We start from the raw sequence: 22441 nt of genomic DNA on the forward strand, positions 1-22441 counted from the left end.
CTGTTCGCAATCAAGCCCACAATAATGACCGCTGTGCGCAGCTGTTCGCAATCAAGTGCAAACTGCCGGCTGCCGGGGAAGCTGCTGGGGGGCGGAGCGACGAGCACTCAGCGGAGCCAGAACCAGTGTTACTGTTGCGAGTCGATGTAAAATGAATTAGGTATATTGTTAGTAAGTTAGTAAGTAAGCCATGTAATAAGCGGGATAATTTATAGCTATACTCGATCATTGTCGCAAAATAATTGACCTTCACTGACGTTTAAAACACCTCGCCGAGGCGGCTCGGTATTTTAAACTCTGTCGGTCAACTATTTTGCGACAATGACCTCGTAGCTATACATTATCCCTTACATATCTTGTTGTGGAATTAACACAACATTATGCATACTTTTGACAATAAATAAAATCAGAATTTGTTCTTACTTGCTTGCCTGGGTAAATAAAGGTTATAGAAATGAAAAAAAATAAAAAATAATTTATTTATTTTTTAAACCGATACCGATATTTTCCGATATCACATTTTAATGGCAATATCGGCCGATAATATCGGACATCCCTACAGACAACCCATGCTGTTCCTCATACCGGCTCCGGCTAGTTAGCCACACAAACCAATGCAAAGTCAATGGGGTCGAGCTCCTGTCTCCTGGACAAGCCGACTGAAAGACAACTGAAATCGACTTAGCATTGTCTTCAAGTCAGCTTGTACAGAGACACGGGAGCCCGACCCCATTGACTTTGCATTGGTTTGTGGCTAACTAGCAGGAGCTAAGCATGAGGAACAGCATGGGTTCTGCTGAGAAAGGACTGTCATCATGATGTCATCAACATCATCAGTGGAAAGTACAGTAGTAAGAGCTGTTGGTAAGTAGCTAGGATTCCAAAAATCTGAACTATCCCTTTAAGATGAGCCTAAAAAGAGAAATAAGAGGTGAGATGGAAAAGAACAATGGTTAAAAACCAAAAATACAAAATAGTACATTTTTGATTCCGTTTGATTTATAAATGTCTACCGATGTTATAACGGAGTATATTGTTGTTTTATTGTGGATCCCCATTCGTCTACACCAAAGTGAGACTACTCTTCCTGGGGTCCAAACATTAAAAATATTAAAAATACAAACACACAAAAAGTGAAATAAAAATATAAAACCACAAACATTGAAGTACTCACAAGAAAACATCACAACGAACAAAACAGTGAATAAAAGCTCACTCAATATTCATAAGTTCGATATCACAATTCTCAACCATAAAATACAAATTACATATTCAGTCCATAAGAACAAAACAGATCAAAATCATATATATGATTTGAACTCATATTATAGCATAACTTTTCTCAAGTCACCGATCACCTTTATATTTCCATACTAATTTCAAAAAGTCAATGGCTAAAATGTAACTCATTATTCATGAGCGCAATTTTAAACTTTTTTTTAAACATAAATTTGTTCCTTATCACAGTTGTATTTCTGGGTATTTTATTCCAATAAGCAACTGCTCTATACATTACCGTCTTTTTCAGAGCATTTGTTTTTGGTAGAGGTAAAGTAAAGCATGAATCTAATGCTTGCCTTGTGCTATATCCATGTCTCATATTAGTTGGGTACAGTTGTGAGTGCAAACCCTCCGGTTTCCCAGTATTACAGATATTAAACAAAAAAGTTACCAGGCTACATGCCATCCTCTGTTCCACTGTCATCCAGGTTAGCGCGGCATGCATCCCTCCAACACTACTATGCATAATGAGCCGATGGTATCATAACGACTTTATAACATCATAAAGACAAGGATTTACAGGTGTCTTATCATGAGGGACTCGGGTCGACACGGCAATACATATTTGTTTATCAATGTAACGTATAGATAATTAAACATAAACACTCCCGGTTAAAGGAAGTGTCCGAGAATTTGGCAATGGAGAAGCTAACCTACATACAAAAGGGAAAAACAGAACAATTTGAGAGGACATGGGCGACATTTGTGGGGTTCTTGAGGGGTGTTTGAAGGAAAGAGAAATGAGAGATTAGGGATAGGAAAGGAAGACCGATGAGGGGGGAGAGGCCGAAGAGGATTTTTTTCATTTGACTGTATTTCTTTGTTGAATGTTTGTGTGAACGTCAGTTTAAACTATAATTAGGGAAGGGAGGGGGTTGAACTGTATTTTTCTTGTCCTGTATTTTTGTCTCGTGTGTGAAAAAAAGAATTAAAAATGCAATAAAGTATAAAACAAAACTCCCCCCCACTGCCCCATATCTTTTGACCTGTGTGAACCGGGAACCGTCCTCCTCTCCAGGTGAAGGCGGAGGCATCCTGGGACTCCACGGTGCACGACTGCGCCCAGCTGAGCCGTGGGGCGCCGGCCGACCACAGGGTTTACCTGACGGTGCGCGCGGACGTGCTGCTGAGCCACCCGGCCCAGATGCAGCTGGTCCTCCGCAAGCGCATCTGCGTCAACCTCGCCGGGAAACAGGTGGGTGGCGGGAAGACGGGTGTCGAGGGCTGGCTGGTTGGTTGGCTGGTTGGTTTGGTAGACGGAGTGGGTGGGGAACATGGATAGACTGGAAGCCAGGTTGACTCACTCCTTTCTCTCTTTCTATCTCTATCTCTCAAAACGTATCAAGCTTAAGCACTAAACTTTCTAAACCAAAATAAAACTCTCTCTCTCACTCTCTCAATTCAATAAGATATGACTACCGTAATTTTCTGACTATAAGGCGCACCTGAATATAAGCCGCAGCAGCTAAATTTAATGATGTGTACATGTATAAGACGCACTGGACTTTAAGGCGCAGGTGTTTTAATGTTTAATTACCATATGTAAGGGTTCGTGCACAGAGGGGATTGTCGGGAAAGAGATGGCTGTTTGAGGAAGCTCCCATTTATTAACATTTTTGTTTAAACGGTAACGTTAGCCAGGTACTAACGTTAGCTCACGGAACGATAGCTAGTTAGCCAACGCTAGCCAGCACCTGCGAAAACGAATGCCAAACTGATGATATCAGATGTTTGATATCAGGAGCTATCAGTAGCTAGCCAGCTAGATAACATTAGACAACGCCTCGTGTATTAGACTAAAGTGAATAGTTGACTGGGCCATTTTGTTTAATGCCTCAGTTATGTTGAAAGAGGAGCTCTGAGCTGCTCATGCACTCGACTCTTGCCGTATGGGTCTGTGAGGGGGAGGAGGGGGGGGCAAGGCGTGCACTGCTGCAGCAGCTGTGTGCTTGTGAGAGAAGAGCGGGTGAGAGTTAAAGGTGGTGGACTGTAACCTGTAAAATCCATAGATTTAGGAGGTCCCGGGCGGCTACGTGGCGTAGTGGGCAAGGTGCTCGCCACGAAATGCTGGAGACGCTGGGTTCGCCTGTTCGAGCCCAGCGCTCCACATTTGCTTTCAGTTTAGCTGGTCGTCCGTACTAATACACATTGGCCTTATTAGGGGGTGGGAAACTGATGGGTGGGGATCGGGCGTTGTGGACAGCGACTCCTACAGGTCGGTTGGTGCGCCTGCGCAGTAGAATCAGGAAGTGTCGGGGGCAGCGTCAGCCTCCCATGCGTTACTCCTCGCCACTGAGAGATCGAGCTGCACAGGTGAAAACATGCGACTGCTGTTACCTCGAGTACCGGAGGGGACTCGTGCTATGTATGACTTAGTCCACATTGCAGCCGGCTTGTGGGAGGCAAGAAACAGCGTCCGTGACAGGGGAGGGTTGAATTGGATGATACGAAATTGGGATGGGAGAAAAATATAGAAAATGGGAGAAAAAGTGGATAAAAAAAAAAATTAGGAGGTCCCCTAGTGCCCGTTAGCTGTAAAAATCCATAGATTAGCCGCACCGTTATATAAGCCGCAGGGTCGAAAAATGAGGGGAAAGGCGCGGCTTATAGTCCGAAAATTACGGTACTAGACAGTCTGTGTGTGTCTCATAATAAATGGGTACTGCTAGTGGTAACAATAATTTAATAATAATATTATATTATAACCTTTGGCCATAACATTATATTCACTCGTACCCTCACAGATAAACTAGCTGACTAGCTGTGCATGTTTGTGTGGCAGGGTTTCGCCCCCCAGAGCCTGTTGAAGAGGATGTGTGACTGTGTGTAACTGTGTGTTTGTGTGTAACTGTGTGTGCCTGTGCGTAACTGTGTGTGTGTGTAACTTTGTGTGTAACTGTGTGTAACTGTGTGTAACTGTGTGTAACTGTGTGTGTTTGTGTAACAGGGTTTCGCCCAGAGCCTGTTGAAGAGGATGTCCCAACGCAGCACCATCCCAGGCTGCGGAGTCACCTTCGAGATCGTCTCCAACATCCCCGGGGTGAGAGATACCAGCTAGGGATGTAGCGATACCAGGGTGAGACAGAGAGAGATACCAGCTAGGGATGTAGCGATACCAAGGTGAGACAGAGAGAGATACCAGCTAGGGATGTAGCGATACCAGGGTGAGACAGAGAGAGATACCAGCTAGGGATGTAGCGATACCAAGGTGAGACAGAGAGAGAGATATCAGCTAGAGATGCACTGATATCAGGGTAAGAGATATCAGCTATGGATGTACTGATTACTGATACCAGGGTGAGACAGAGATATCAGCTAGGGATGTACTGATTACTGATACCAGGGTAAGAGGTAGATATCAGCTAGGGATGTCCTGATATACATTTACATTTAGTCATTTAGCTGCTACGCTTTTATCCAAAGCGACTTACAAGTTCTGTACGACAAGTCATCAGGAAGGGCACAACTCTATCAGCTGAGTAACAATGTTCATCAAGGTGTCGCGTGCTACAGTGTAGGTTAGTTTATTAGGACAAGTGCATGACAGTAAGGTTAGGTAGGGTTAGATTTTTTCAGGGTAAGAGATATCAGCTAGGGATCTACCGATACTGGTATCTGTCCGATATCAGGCTAAACCAGTATCAGTGAATTTCCTCAATACTAAAATCTCATACCAAGGCCCATGTGTTCCTGACTTTATTAAAACAAGGTGACTTGATGTGCTTGACTCATTCTGTAGAAGCATGTCGGATCTCTCTAATGGAGAAAAATGCATTATATCTCAATCATTTTGGGCCATTCATCTCAAACTGACGGTTCATTGGTCATTTAGTTTGTCTATTCAATTTGTGCATACCAGCTCAATATGATAAGTTAAAGATATTCCTTTATTGATCCCCTTGGGGGAAATGTGGGCGTCATAGCAGTCATGGGGGAGGAGGGAGGGGAGGCACAGGTATGGGCAGGGTGATGGTAGAAAGACATAAATATAGGCAATACAATTTGATCTGAATATAAAAATATGAGGAAAATAAAACAATGTAAACAATATAATTTACTCTGAATATAAAAATATGAGAAAGGTAAACTAAATGTTGTAAATGCACATATGTTAATTCTCTGGTGCCTCAATGAATACAAGGAATGCTATACGTTTATAAGGTGGGTAAGGAGGCGTAATTTATGGATATTGAAGCACTTTGAGCTGCAGTTTCTGTATGAAAGGTGCTATACAAATAAAGTTTATTATTATTATTATTGGCTTATTATAGATTTAAATTACATATCGGAGAACGAAGTAGAACACACACACGCGCACAACACACACGCACAACAAAACCTCTCTCACCTTGGCTCACTGGTCTCGAAAACCAATTATTTCCACGGCTTTGGTTTCAGAGTAGGTATGTGAAATTAATTAAGATAATGATGAATTGGCAAGCTAATCCTACATATCTGGTTTCAATTAATCATTCACCCACAAGAGTTTGTAAGATTAGCATTTCTAGGTTAAACTGGTGCTGGACTTGGAGAACTAAGTGGAGCAGACTGTCACACATTGAAAACACACGAAACATATCTCTCTCCTCGGGATCTCTTTCCGTCGCAGCTTTCACTTATCTTGCGCAAAACCAATTATTTCCATGGTTTTGATTTCAGAGTAGGTATGCTGAGATAGCAATAATTATTCATCTATTTGGGTCCTCTACTATTATCACCGACATCAAGTTGGGGGATCCCCCTTTGAACGGCCCATCTGAGGTGTCTCTCCTCCACATCGCCTGTGGTGCTTTTTTCCCCCTATTGCTAGGTTTTTAGTGAGTTTTTCCCTTATCTTCATTGGGGAATGTCTGGGAGTGTTGCATATTTGGATTTTATGGTGGATTTTTTTTTGTTCTTGATTTATTGTAATGTTTCTTCTTGACTTGTTTAAAGAAAACTTGTACGGCCCATGGGGCATTACCTTGTGATTTCGGGCTTTACAAATTAAATGTGATTTGATTTGATATAATTAATATGATATGATCTGACTTCCAGGACATCCAGGGCCCAGAGGACAGGGAGATGCTGGCCAGACTAGCAGCCAGCGCTGAGGACAGCCAGTCTGCAGACAGCGAGGAGGCCATAGAGAAATACCTGCGCAGCATCCTGGCCGTGGAGAACATCCTCACGCTGGACCGACTCCGACAGGTGGGTCAGCCATGTGCTCCTGTGCGGAAGAGACTCATGTCTGGAAGTCAGTCAGCCGTGCGTGTGTGTTTTTATTTATTTTATTTTATTTTTATTAGGAAAACCACAGTATCAACATTGTAGTCTCATGACCCTGTACTCCAGAGGATTGCACTTAAAAGCATGACTTAAAACACGTATTTCCAAAGTGGTCCTCGATGGAAAACATAAAAACACAATACCAATAAAAAAAACACAATAAAAAAAACACAATAAAACAAGACATAAAAATACAGTTCGTACCCCACACTTAAGAGAAGATGGAAAAAATTTCAAATCTCAAACCTACACTTCTTCCCAAAGAAACGCCTTTACCTTTGTTTTAAAAACTGTAGCTTTAGTCTGGCTTTGCTGGATGTGCAAGAAGGTTCTGTATGTAAGAGACTCATGTCTGGAAGTCGGATCGCAAGAGAATGTATGAAATGCGTGTCTCAAGTGGGTTCTTCTTTTTTTCTTTTCTTTTTTTCTCTACTTATGTAAATCTTTATTGTATATTTTTGATTATTTAGTTTTTTCCTTTTCATAAAAGTCAACTTTATTTTTTAACGTAGTCTTGCTGCAATAAATGACTAAATGTGACCGCAAAAAAAAAAAAATACATAAACGCAATCAGGCACACATCTCAAACATCCATAACCATATGCACGTCCGTCCTCATCGCTTGGTGAGCTTCTGTGTATTGTGTCGTGTGCTCACGTTAAGTGTGTGGATGTGAGTTGGTGGATTAACACAAAGTGTTCAGAAGACACTGTGTTAACACCTGTGTTTGTGTGCGTCTCCGTGTCTAGGAGGTAGTGTTCAGAAGACGCGTTAACACCTGTGTGCGTCTCCGTGTCCAGGAGGTAGTGTTCAGAAGACGTGTTAACACCTGTGTTTGTGTGCGTCTCCGTGTCTAGGAGGTAGTGTTCAGAAGACGCGTTAACACCTGTGTGCGTCTCCGTGTCCAGGAGGTAGTGTTCAGAAGACGTGTTAACACCTGTGTTTGTGTGCGCCCCCTGTGTCCAGGAGGTGGCGGTGAAGGAGCAGCTGGGGGGGAAAGGGAAGCCCTCCAGACGCTGCCTCAGCTCCCCGAACGTCAACAAGGTAAGACGGAGAATGTACCGGAACCCAGGGGTGTAAAAAGTACCCAGAAATTATACTTAATCGTACTCGAGTAAAAGTCAGAGTATCTGGCTAAAAACACACTTGAGTAAAAGTCAAAAAGTTTCTACTTTTAAAAGTACTAAAAAGTAAAAGTAAAAACTTTTTTCTGACTGATAGCAGGTGTTTAGATAAGAGGAGGGGGAAAAAGATTTAAAAAAAAAAAATATCCCCGCTTTCTAGTCTTGCACGAGGACCAATCAGCATGGGTATGGGCGGGTTCATTTTCCATTGAAGAACGTTAACGTTGGCCAAAAAACACCGCACCTGGAGTTTTAAGCTTGGCTAGTGGTCCGTATCCTCTTCCATTAATTTGTGCTAAGCTAGGCTACCTTGCAGCCGGATAGCTTTCTACTGAACGCACAGACAGGAAATTGGTATCCATCTCCTGGTCTGACTCTGGAGAAGACGGTGAGCGCATGACGTCGGCGTGTTCCTTTTTAAACAGAATTATAATCGCACCAACCAACTTAGTTTCTTCCCTGCCATCCAAAAACCTTTTTAGATGACACTAGGGTGGGAATCGCCAGAGACCTCACGATACCATACTATCGCGATACTTGCGTCACGATACTAAATATATCGCGATACGCTGAGTATTGCGGGGGGGGGGGGGATATATATATATATATTTTTTTTGCTAAAATTTTATTTATTACCTTTTTTCAACTGCAAAGTAAAACTTTGTCAACATGTTTTAACTAATAAAATAAAGTTCAGTCTGTTCATCTCACTTCAATCATTTTTATTGCAGAACATGGTATTTTCTCAAGCAGACAGATGTAAACACTGTAATCTCTGTTGCATGTACCTGACAAACTGAACTGTTTGTATTAGTCATATTCCAACTTAACTGAATGCACATGTGTGTGTGTGTGTACTACTGTACTATTACAGGTATTGAAATGAACAATGCAAATTATTATATTTTTTTTATATGAATAATTAAATATCGATACTTGGTGTCCCTGTATCGATACAGTGTCGCCACGCAAAGTATCGCGATACTACTACGTATCGATTTTTCCCCCCACCCGACAGGTACATATAGATGACAGATATACGAGCGTTTGGCTAGTGCTAACAAGACTCTCCTGTACTAAAACTAACACTAATGGTGTTTTAAAGGGGAACTATTTTACTATTCCTAGCACTATTTGGGCAACTTTAAACAATTCCTGTCAGTCTATTGAAGACATCTGTACGTTTAAAAAAAAAAAATGCATTGGTTTATATTTCTAATCAAGTACTCTCAAACCCATCATTTTTCAGCCACAAGAAATCAGGCTGTTATGGCCTGGCTCCGCCCATAAGCACTTTGAGTGACAGTCAGTCGAGAGAGAGAGAGAGAGAGAGAGAGGGGTGTAGACAGACAGACAGACACCCTATGTCTATACGTTGTGTTAGTTTGCTGCTGCTGATGAGAGAGAGAGAGAGAGAGAGAGAGAGAGAGAGAGAGAGAGAGAGAGGAGAGAGAGAGAGAGAGAGAGAGAGAGAGAGAGGAGAGAGAGAGAGAGAGAGAGAGAGAGAGAGAGAGAGAGAGAGAGAGAGAGAGAGAGAGAGAGAGAGAGAGAGAGAGAGAGAGAGAGAGAGAGAGAGAGAGAGAGAGAGAGAGAGAGAGAGAGAGAGAGAGAGAGAGAGAGAGAGAGAGAGAGAGAGAGAGGCAGAGGCAGAGGCAGAGGCAGAGGCAGAGGCAGAGGCAGACAGACAGACAGACAGACAGACAGACAGACAGACAGACAGACAGACAGACAGACAGACAGACAGACAGACAGACAGACAGACAGACAGACAGACAGACAGACAGACAGACAGACAGACAGACAGACACCCTATGTCTATACGTTGTGTTAGTTTGCTGCTGCTTCAGCTGCTATGAGAGAGAGAGAGAGAGAGAGAGAGAGAGAGAAAAAAAAAAGTGTAAACACTCTGCGTGTCCTCCCGGGAGAGGGAGCCGGGAGGACACGCAGAGTGTTTACAGTTCTCTCTCTCTCGGTTCGGGAGCATGAGCTGTCTGTGGCGCAGCGCGGTGGTGGACTTGAGCCGGGAGGACACGCAGAGTGTTTACAGTTCTCTCTCTCTCGGTTCGGGAGCATGAGCTGTCTGTGGCGCAGCGCGGTGGTGGACTTGAGCCGGGAGGACACGCAGAGTGTTTACAGTTCTCTCTCTCTCGGTTCGGGAGCATGAGCTGTCTGTGGCGCAGCGCGGTGGTGGACTTGAGCTGGGAGGACACGCAGAGTGTTTACAGTTCTCTCTCTCTCGGTTCGGGAGCATGAGCTGTCTGTGCGCAGCGCGGTGGTGACTTGAGCTGGGAGGACACGCAGAGTGTTTACAGTTCTCTCTCTCTCGGTTCGGGAGCATGAGCTGTTTGTGGCGCAGCGCGGTGGTGGACTTCCTCGAGAGGAGAGGGAGACGCAGAGCGTTTACAGTTCTCTGCTTCTCTCGCTCGGCGGGCAGCTAGAGGGGGCGGGTGTTATTATGCAAATGCACCATATGACGTCCATATAGGCAAATTTTCAGATGACTCACTTGAGGGAGGGACATTATTGTGAGGGGAGAATTGGAAGAATGCGCCAAATCGAGAATTAGAGACATAGATTCTATTACTATAAGTCCACATAGCTAGAAAATAACCCTAAACACAGGAAAAGGTCATTTATAAGATAGTTCCCCTTTAACACTGGCTTACCAGACCAAACTGGGCTGAACTGGGCTGAACTGGGCTGTGTTGCTATGGTGACCACAGGGCTGTACGTGAGCGGTGTGAACAGGAATCACGTGGGCTAAAGCAGCGCAGCTGGAGATTAGCCCCTGTCTGGTTTCATCCGTCACTTTTAACAATTAACACGCATCTTGGTTAACCTGGCTTAAGCTTGACGCACACTACAACATTCCCGAGAGCCAACGAAGTACCAAAGCTTCCTTCTAGGCGTTTGGCCGACCAGTTCTCCGTGTGCACAATTATAACAGAAGAATTTATTTATTATTATTATTATACATTTATATTCTAAATGTATGTGACATAGCCGCACTTTACCATGGAATAGACCTTACTCCTACGGCTACTGTCAAAGCCCACCCTCTTTTCTTGATCCTCCAATCACAACTGTTTAGGATCAAGAAAAGAGGGCGGATTTGAGATCTCATAGAGTTTTTTTTAATATCCAGTTGAAAATCCTACCTTTTGGCGAGTTCCCGGTTTGAGATGTTCGGGTAAGCGACCATAGAAAAGAGTTCCCCGGTCAAAGAATATCGAAAAAAGGAAGTAAAACTATCTAAAACAAAATAAAAAGTGACAATTCAAGGATATAAGAGAAAAGGAAGGATGAACACGAGAAAAAGTGAGAGAAAAGGGACCCCAGAAGAAGTACAAACACCGGAGGAAAGTTATCGACACAAGGAGGTGGCGCAGGAGGTAATTCAAGCTAGCATGACGCAGGGCGACAGACCAGAGATGCCCACCTGGGTAGCGGAGCTACAAGCTAGCATACAGACTAGCATACAAGCTAGCGCAATAGCTAACCAAGCTAACACGCAGAGCATTCGGAGCGACATCGACAGACTCGGGGAAGAATTAAAGAAGGGTCAGGACGAGCTCAGAGAAGAAATAAATAAGAGACTCGAGACAATTGATGAAAACTACAGGAACAGAGAAAGATATAAGGATGCTAGAAAAAAGGACAGCTGAAACGGAGGAATGGAATACAGGAATACAAGAAATTCTAAAGGTGACGCTCGAACAACAAAATATGTTGAGAGAAAAGCTAACAGACTTGGAGGGGAGGTCGAGGAGAAATAATATACGAATATGGGGACTGAGAGAAGGGATAGAAGGAGACTCGATGCGAAATCATTAAGATGAACACATTACCAAGGTTATTATACCTATTTCAGTCTTTACCTATATTAATACCACAAAAAACAATTCAGGGAATGGGATAGACAGATATCAAGATTCATTTGGGGGGGAAAAGACCAAGGATCAGATATGTGACTCTACAACTACCAAAGGAGAAAGGAGGAATGGCAGTACCCAGTTTAGAAGGCTATTACTATGCAGCACAGCTTAGGACAGTAGCATGCTGGTGCAATGTGAATTATGAAGCCAAATGGAAAGATATAGAAACCAAAAGAGAGGGATTCGAAGTGCAGGCACTAATAGGAGATAGGGAGCTGTTCAGAAGACAGGAACAACCTACTGGACTCAATTACCAAATTCACTATAAACATATGGAACACAATAGTAAAGAAATACAAGCTAGAAAAAGAATCCAAGATACTGAGATGGATAACACACGACAACAAATTCAAACCAGGATAGACGACCATGGGTTCAAAAGAAACTTATCAGAAAATAAGAAACTATTGGGAAGAGATAGGAGAGATAATAAATGAAATAGTAGGATATGAAATACCCCAGACAGGTCTAGTACTATACCTAGGGAACTTGTCACAGAAAGACATTCAGGGAGAAGACAAATATTTGATTAAGATACTATTAGTAGCAGCCAAGAAAGCACTGACTAAGCTGTGGTACAGGGTAGAAGCACCGACGAAGAACAATGGACAGAGATAATAGAGGGGTACAGAAATGGAGAGAATCACGCATATGCTGAGCTGCAAGAGGAGAAATTTTAGTCAAAATGGGAAAAGTGAGAGGAATATAGGAAGAAAAGGAACGACATCACAGAAGGATGAAAAGGAAACAAGAAAATAAATTGAATTGTAAATAAAAAATGTAAAGATAGAAATGACGAATGAACCCATGTCACACCCTGTCTTTTATTTCAGTTTTCTTTTTATATTATAACTTTTTCTTTATTGTTTTTGTCTGTTTAATAGTATTGTAAATTTTGTCTGTGTATTTTGTATATTGTACCTGTATGTTTGTAAATCAAAAATGAAATAAAAAATTAAGTTTAAGAAAAAAAAATCCTACTTTTTTCTCAGCTGTTCCCTCGGAATACCCTGATCTTGAGAAATCTTGTAGTGATCTCTTCCCCGTCTCTCCTAACCCTGACCTGTCTCACCTAACCCTAACCTGTCTCGCCTAACCTGAGCTGTCTCACTAACCCTAACCTGTCTCACTAACCCTCGCTCTCTGTACTCACCCCCTAACCCGCTCTAGTTGTCAGCCAGCAGTCTGGATCTCTACTCTTCTACACACAAGCTCAATGACTTCAAGGTGAGACTCACGGTTCGCACGGAAACCACTTAACTTCTCGTACATTTCTCATTTCTATCTCTGTACCATATCTGTAACTTATCGTAACTCTCGTCACACTCTCGTTGTCGTCTCTCTCTCTCCTCATTGACCATATGCACGTGGTGGCCATTTTGCACATTGACTTAACTTTGACTCAACCTAATATACAGTACCCCATTTCCAGCATCCATACCTGTGTATTTACCTTAGTCAACAGCATGGGTGTAGGTTTAGGGGGGGTTGCAGGGGTCTCCCTCAATATTGAGAAGAGGTAAATTTGTCTCCCTCAAAAAATATAGCTAATATGAAAGACAACCCCCTCCCCTAAAGAGGTCAAACATAAGGGGGTCAAAACATATCCTTCTTACCAGTAACTATAGAATATATATTTGAAAGCAATACAGAATACCTGAGAGCCTCACTGCATTATATTCCATCATATTTGTGTCCGCAGGTACCTACCTGAATGTTGTCTTTTCCTTTACATAAATAAAGACATTTCCACCATAAATTGATGCAGAAAAGGCACAAATTGCTGCAGAAAAGTACACTAGAATGCAGGAAGTGAAGTGTTTGACGCACAACATTGACATTCCTGGTTCTGGACCCCCAGAATCCCCCCCCCTTAAAGTGTCTCCCCAATGTTGGAAACTAACCTATGCCCTTGATCAACAGTATTGAGTCGTTTTACTCTATTTAAAATGTATTGGCTAATATTACTGCTGTAACTTCACTAACTGCAGCACATACCGCATGTACTTTGATATTTGAGGGCATCAGTAACCCAAAGGTGGGCTTGTGATAGACTGGTTGCTTGAATCCTTGGACAGGCAGGGAAATCTGGATGGGAAGTGAATGACTAATTGACCATATTCACACGTGGGAACAGGGTGGAAATGAGCCTGATATACGAGCAAAATGGCCACCGTATTAATATGGTCAATGCTCTCCCCGTAGATTGTTGTGGTGAATGAATTAATCAATGAATGAATGAATGAAAACTTTATTTAACAGATTGCAGAATGGGTACAATACAGTACGGCTCAATACACACAATTGTTAAGGGGATGCAGACCAGAGAAAGACGTTGTCTTGTTTACATCAGGGTCCCCCATTTTCAATTCATAGTGCCCTTGAGCAATACACTTTATCCCCAACATGATGCTAATAGCAGTAGTTACACCAGCAGTTAAACATGATGCTAACAGCAGTAGTTATACCAGTTAAACATGATGCTAACAGCAGTAGTTATACCACCAGTTAAACATGATGCTAACAGCAGTAGTTATACCAGTTAAACATGATGCTAACAGCAGTAGTTATACCAGTTAAACATGATGCTAACAGCAGTAGTTATACCAGTTAAACATGATGCTAACAGCAGTAGTTATACCAGTTAAACATGATGCTAACAGCAGTAGTTATACCACCAGTTAAACATGATGCTAACAGCAGTAGTTATACCACCAGTTAAACATGATGCTAACAGCAGTAGTTATACCAGTTAAACATGATGCTAACAGCAGTAGTTATACCAGTTAAACATGATGCTAACAGCAGTAGTTATACCAGTTAAACATGATGCTAACAGCAGTATTTATACCAGTTAAACATGATGCTAACAGCAGTAGTTACACCACCAGTTAAACATGATGCTAACAGCAGTAGTTATACCACCAGTTAAACATGATGCTAACAGCAGTAGTTATACCACCAGTTAAACATGATGCTAACAGCAGTAGTTATACCAGTTAAACATGATGCTAACAGCAGTAGTTATACCAGTTAAACATGATGCTAACAGCAGTAGTTATACCACCAGTTAAACATGATGCTAACAGCAGTAGTTATACCACCAGTTAAACATGATGCTAACAGCAGTAGTTATACCAGTTAAACATGATGCTAACAGCAGTAGTTATACCACCAGTTAAACATGATGCTAACAGCAGTAGTTATACCACCAGTTAAACATGATGCTAACAGCAGTAGTTATACCAGTTAAACATGATGCTAACAGCAGTAGTTATACCAGTTAAACATGATGCTAACAGCAGTAGTTATACCACCAGTTAAACATGATGCTAACAGCAGTAGTTATACCAGTTAAACATGATGCTAACAGCAGTAGTTATACCACCAGTTAAACATGATGCTAACAGCAGTAGTTATACCACCAGTTAAACATGATGCTAACAGCAGTAGTTATACCACCAGTTAAACATGATGCTAACAGCAGTAGTTATACCACCAGTTAAACATGATGCTAACAGCAGTAGTTATACCAGCAGTTAAACATGATGCTAACAGCAGTAGTTATACCACCAGTTAAACATGATGCTAACAGCAGTAGTTATACCACCAGTTAAACATGATGCTAACAGCAGTAGTTACACCACCAGTTAAACATGATGCTAACAGCAGTAGTTATACCAGCAGTTAAACATGATGCTAACAGCAGTAGTTATACCAGCAGTTAAACATGATGCTAACAGCAGTAGTTATACCAGTTAAACATGATGCTAACAGCAGTAGTTATACCAGTTAAACATGATGCTAACAGCAGTAGTTATACCAGTTAAACATGATGCTAACAGCAGTAGTTATACCACCAGTTAAACATGATGCTAACAGCAGTAGTTATACCACCAGTTAAACATGATGCTAACAGCAGTAGTTATACCAGTTAAACATGATGCTAACAGCAGTAGTTATACCACCAGTTAAACATGATGCTAACAGCAGTAGTTATACCACCAGTTAAACATGATGCTAACAGCAGTAGTTACACCACCAGTTAAACATGATGCTAACAGCAGTAGTTATACCAGTTAAACATGATGCTAACAGCAGTAGTTATACCAGCAGTTAAACATGATGCTAACAGCAGTAGTTATACCACCAGTTAAACATGATGCTAACAGCAGTAGTTATACCACCAGTTAAACATGATGCTAACAGCAGTAGTTATACCAGCAGTTAAACATGATGCTAACAGCAGTAGTTATACCAGTTAAACATGATGCTAACAGCAGTAGTTACACCACCAGTTAAACATGATGCTAACAGCAGTAGTTATACCAGTTAAACATGATGCTAACAGCAGTAGTTATACCAGTTAAACATGATGCTAACAGCAGTAGTTATACCAGCAGTTAAACATGATGCTAACAGCAGTAGTTATACCACCAGTTAAACATGATGCTAACAGCAGTAGTTATACCACCAGTTAAACATGATGCTAACAGCAGTTGTTATACCACCAGTTAAACATGATGCTAACAGCAGTAGTTATACCAGCAGTTAAACATGATGCTAACAGCAGTAGTTATACCAGTTAAACATGATGCTAACAGCAGTAGTTATACCAGTTAAACATGATGCTAACAGCAGTAGTTATACCAGTTAAACATGATGCTAACAGCAGTAGTTATACCACCAGTTAAACATGATGCTAACAGCAGTAGTTACACCACCAGTTAAACATGATGCTAACAGCAGTAGTTATACCACCAGTTAAACATGATGCTAACAGCAGTAGTTATACCACCAGTTAAACATGATGCTAACAGCAGTAGTTATACCAGCAGTTAAACATGATGCTAACAGCAGTAGTTATACCAGCAGTTAAACATGATGCTAACAGCAGTAGTTATACCAGTTAAACATGATGCTAACAGCAGTAGTTATACCACCAGTTAAACATGATGCTAACAGCAGTAGTTATACCAGCAGTTAAACATGATGCTAACAGCAGTAGTTATACCAGCAGTTAAACATGATGCTAACAGCAGTAGTTATACCACCAGTTAAACATGATGCTAACAGCAGTAGTTATACCAGTTAAACATGATGCTAACAGCAGTAGTTACACCACCAGTTAAACATGATGCTAACAGCAGTAGTTATACCAGTTAAACATGATGCTAACAGCAGTAGTTATACCAGTTAAACATGATGCTAACAGCAGTAGTTATACCAGCAGTTAAACATGATGCTAACAGCAGTAGTTATACCACCAGTTAAACATGATGCTAACAGCAGTAGTTATACCACCAGTTAAACATGATGCTAACAGCAGTAGTTATACCACCAGTTAAACATGATGCTAACAGCAGTAGTTATACCACCAGTTAAACATGATGTTAACAGCAGTAGTTATACCACCAGTTAAACATGATGCTAACAGCAGTAGTTATGCCAGTTAAACATGATGCTAACAGCAGTAGTTATACCACCAGTTAAACATGATGCTAACAGCAGTAGTTATACCACCAGTTAAACATGATGCTAACAGCAGTAGTTATACCACCAGTTAAACATGATGCTAACAGCAGTAGTTATACCAGTTAAACATGATGCTAACAGCAGTAGTTACACCACCAGTTAAACATGATGCTAACAGCAGTAGTTATACCAGCAGTTAAACATGATGCTAACAGCAGTAGTTATACCACCAGTTAAACATGATGCTAACAGCAGTAGTTATACCAGTTAAACATGATGCTAACAGCAGTAGTTATACCAGTTAAACATGATGCTAACAGCAGTAGTTATACCAGCAGTTAAACATGATGCTAACAGCAGTAGTTATACCAGTTAAACATGATGCTAACAGCAGTAGTTATACCAGTTAAACATGATGCTAACAGCAGTAGTTATACCAGTTAAACATGATGCTAACAGCAGTAGTTATACCAGCAGTTAAACATGATGCTAACAGCAGTAGTTATACCAGCAGTTAAACATGATGCTAACAGCAGTAGTTATACCACCAGTTAAACATGATGCTAACAGCAGTAGTTATACCAGTTAAACATGATGCTAACAGCAGTATTTATACCAGCAGTTAAACATGATGCTAACAGCAGTAGTTATACCAGCAGTTAAACATGATGCTAACAGCAGTAGTTATACCAGCAGTTAAACATGATGCTAACAGCAGTAGTTATACCACCAGTTAAACATGATGCTAACAGCAGTAGTTATACCAGTTCAACATGATGCTAACAGCAGTAGTTACACCACCAGTTAAACATGATGCTAACAGCAGTAGTTATACCAGTTAAACATGATGCTAACAGCAGTAGTTACACCACCAGTTAAACATGATGCTAACAGCAGTTGTTATACCAGCAGTTAAACATGATGTTAACAGCAGTAGTTATACCACCAGTTAAACATGATGCTAACAGCAGTAGTTATACCACCAGTTAAACATGATGTTAACAGCAGTAGTTATACCACCAGTTAAACATGATGCTAACAGCAGTAGTTATACCAGTTAAACATGATGTTAACAGCAGTAGTTACACCACCAGTTAAACATGATGCTAACAGCAGTAGTTATACCACCAGTTAAACATGATGCTAACAGCAGTAGTTATACCAGCAGTTAAACATGATGCTAACAGCAGTAGTTATACCAGTTAAACATGATGCTAACAGCAGTAGTTATACCAGCAGTTAAACATGATGCTAACAGCAGTAGTTATACCACCAGTTAAACATGATGCTAACAGCAGTAGTTATACCACCAGTTAAACATGATGCTAACAGCAGTAGTTATACCACCAGTTAAACATGATGCTAACAGCAGTAGTTATACCACCAGTTAAACATGATGCTAACAGCAGTAGTTATGCCAGTTAAACATGATGCTAACAGCAGTAGTTATACCAGCAGTTAAACATGATGCTAACAGCAGTAGTTATACCAGTTAAACATGATGCTAACAGCAGTAGTTATACCACCAGTTAAACATGATGCTAACAGCAGTAGTTATACCAGTTAAACATGATGCTAACAGCAGTAGTTACACCACCAGTTAAACATGATGCTAACAGCAGTAGTTATACCAGCAGTTAAACATGATGCTAACAGCAGTAGTTATACCACCAGTTAAACATGATGCTAACAGCAGTAGTTATACCAGTTAAACATGATGCTAACAGCAGTAGTTATACCAGTTAAACATGATGCTAACAGCAGTAGTTATACCACCAGTTAAACATGATGCTAACAGCAGTAGTTATACCAGTTAAACATGATGTTAACAGCAGTAGTTACACCACCAGTTAAACATGATGCTAACAGCAGTAGTTATACCACCAGTTAAACATGATGCTAACAGCAGTAGTTATACCAGCAGTTAAACATGATGCTAACAGCAGTAGTTATACCAGTTAAACATGATGCTAACAGCAGTAGTTATACCAGCAGTTAAACATGATGCTAACAGCAGTAGTTATACCACCAGTTAAACATGATGCTAACAGCAGTAGTTATACCACCAGTTAAACATGATGCTAACAGCAGTAGTTATACCACCAGTTAAACATGATGCTAACAGCAGTAGTTATACCACCAGTTAAACATGATGTTAACAGCAGTAGTTATACCACCAGTTAAACATGATGCTAACAGCAGTAGTTATGCCAGTTAAACATGATGCTAACAGCAGTAGTTATACCACCAGTTAAACATGATGCTAACAGCAGTAGTTATACCACCAGTTAAACATGATGTTAACAGCAGTAGTTATACCACCAGTTAAACATGATGCTAACAGCAGTAGTTATACCAGTTAAACATGATGCTAACAGCAGTAGTTATACCACCAGTTAAACATGATGCTAACAGCAGTAGTTATACCAGTTAAACATGATGTTAACAGCAGTAGTTACACCACCAGTTAAACATGATGCTAACAGCAGTAGTTATACCACCAGTTAAACATGATGCTAACAGCAGTAGTTATACCAGCAGTTAAACATGATGCTAACAGCAGTAGTTATACCAGTTAAACATGATGCTAACAGCAGTAGTTATACCAGCAGTTAAACATGATGCTAACAGCAGTAGTTATACCACCAGTTAAACATGATGCTAACAGCAGTAGTTATACCACCAGTTAAACATGATGCTAACAGCAGTAGTTATACCACCAGTTAAACATGATGCTAACAGCAGTAGTTATACCACCAGTTAAACATGATGTTAACAGCAGTAGTTATACCACCAGTTAAACATGATGCTAACAGCAGTAGTTATGCCAGTTAAACATGATGCTAACAGCAGTAGTTATACCAGCAGTTAAACATGATGCTAACAGCAGTAGTTATACCAGTTAAACATGATGCTAACAGCAGTAGTTATACCACCAGTTAAACATGATGCTAACAGCAGTAGTTATACCAGTTAAACATGATGCTAACAGCAGTAGTTACACCACCAGTTAAACATGATGCTAACAGCAGTAGTTATACCAGCAGTTAAACATGATGCTAACAGCAGTAGTTATACCACCAGTTAAACATGATGCTAACAGCAGTAGTTATACCAGTTAAACATGATGCTAACAGCAGTAGTTATACCAGTTAAACATGATGCTAACAGCAGTAGTTATACCACCAGTTAAACATGATGCTAACAGCAGTAGTTATACCAGTTAAACATGATGTTAACAGCAGTAGTTACACCACCAGTTAAACATGATGCTAACAGCAGTAGTTATACCACCAGTTAAACATGATGCTAACAGCAGTAGTTATACCAGCAGTTAAACATGATGCTAACAGCAGTAGTTATACCAGTTAAACATGATGCTAACAGCAGTAGTTATACCAGCAGTTAAACATGATGCTAACAGCAGTAGTTATACCACCAGTTAAACATGATGCTAACAGCAGTAGTTATACCACCAGTTAAACATGATGCTAACAGCAGTAGTTATACCACCAGTTAAACATGATGCTAACAGCAGTAGTTATACCACCAGTTAAACATGATGTTAACAGCAGTAGTTATACCACCAGTTAAACATGATGCTAACAGCAGTAGTTATGCCAGTTAAACATGATGCTAACAGCAGTAGTTATACCACCAGTTAAACATGATGCTAACAGCAGTAGTTATACCACCAGTTAAACATGATGTTAACAGCAGTAGTTATACCACCAGTTAAACATGATGCTAACAGCAGTAGTTATACCAGTTAAACATGATGCTAACAGCAGTAGTTATACCACCAGTTAAACATGATGCTAACAGCAGTAGTTATACCAGTTAAACATGATGTTAACAGCAGTAGTTACACCACCAGTTAAACATGATGCTAACAGCAGTAGTTATACCACCAGTTAAACATGATGCTAACAGCAGTAGTTATACCAGCAGTTAAACATGATGCTAACAGCAGTAGTTATACCAGTTAAACATGATGCTAACAGCAGTAGTTATACCAGCAGTTAAACATGATGCTAACAGCAGTAGTTATACCACCAGTTAAACATGATGCTAACAGCAGTAGTTATACCACCAGTTAAACATGATGCTAACAGCAGTAGTTATACCACCAGTTAAACATGATGCTAACAGCAGTAGTTATACCACCAGTTAAACATGATGTTAACAGCAGTAGTTATACCACCAGTTAAACATGATGCTAACAGCAGTAGTTATGCCAGTTAAACATGATGCTAACAGCAGTAGTTATACCAGCAGTTAAACATGATGCTAACAGCAGTAGTTATACCAGTTAAACATGATGCTAACAGCAGTAGTTATACCACCAGTTAAACATGATGCTAACAGCAGTAGTTATACCAGTTAAACATGATGCTAACAGCAGTAGTTACACCACCAGTTAAACATGATGCTAACAGCAGTTAAACATGATGCTAACAGCAGTAGTTATACCACCAGTTAAACATGATGCTAACAGCAGTAGTTATACCAGTTAAACATGATGCTAACAGCAGTAGTTATACCAGTTAAACATGATGCTAACAGCAGTAGTTATACCAGCAGTTAAACATGATGCTAACAGCAGTAGTTATACCAGTTAAACATGATGCTAACAGCAGTAGTTATACCAGCAGTTAAACATGATGCTAACAGCAGTAGTTATACCAGTTAAACATGATGCTAACAGCAGTAGTTATACCAGTTAAACATGATGCTAACAGCAGTAGTTATACCACCAGTTAAACATGATGCTAACAGCAGTAGTTATACCAGCAGTTAAACATGATGCTAACAGCAGTAGTTATACCAGTTAAACATGATGCTAACAGCAGTAGTTACACCAGCAGTTAAACATGATGCTAACAGCAGTAGTTATACCAGCAGTTAAACATGATGCTAACAGCAGTAGTTATACCAGTTAAACATGATGCTAACAGCAGTAGTTATACCAGCAGTTAAACATGATGCTAACAGCAGTAGTTATACCAGTTAAACATGATGCTAACAGCAGTAGTTATACCAGTTAAACATGATGCTAACAGCAGTAGTTATACCACCAGTTAAACATGATGCTAACAGCAGTAGTTATACCAGCAGTTAAACATGATGCTAACAGCAGTAGTTATACCAGTTAAACATGATGCTAACAGCAGTAGTTACACCAGCAGTTAAACATGATGCTAACAGCAGTAGTTATACCAGCAGTTAAACATGATGCTAACAGCAGTAGTTATACCACCAGTTAAACATGATGCTAACAGCAGTAGTTATACCACCAGTTAAACATGATGCTAACAGCAGTAGTTATACCACCAGTTAAACATGATGCTAACAGCA

At 40.6% G+C, this 22441-nt stretch overlaps 1 protein-coding gene across 1 annotated transcript in view; it reads left to right on the forward strand.

The window, feature by feature from the left end:
• LOC311228210 (kinesin-like protein KIF13B) overlaps positions 1–22441 on the forward strand; it is a gene marked incomplete at its 5' end in the record, with an annotated part of 131748 nt that overhangs the window by 75009 nt on the left and 34298 nt on the right. The window contains 5 exon segments of the mRNA XM_084314121.1: positions 2300–2476; positions 4229–4321; positions 6319–6471; positions 7516–7593; positions 12779–12835. Coding sequence (XP_084170247.1) covers positions 2300–2476; positions 4229–4321; positions 6319–6471; positions 7516–7593; positions 12779–12835 — 558 coding nt within the window.

This window comes from Notolepis coatsorum (genome assembly GCF_963971535.1).
Source record: "Notolepis coatsorum genome assembly, chromosome: 5".
Lineage (NCBI taxonomy): Eukaryota > Metazoa > Chordata > Actinopteri > Aulopiformes > Paralepididae > Notolepis > Notolepis coatsorum.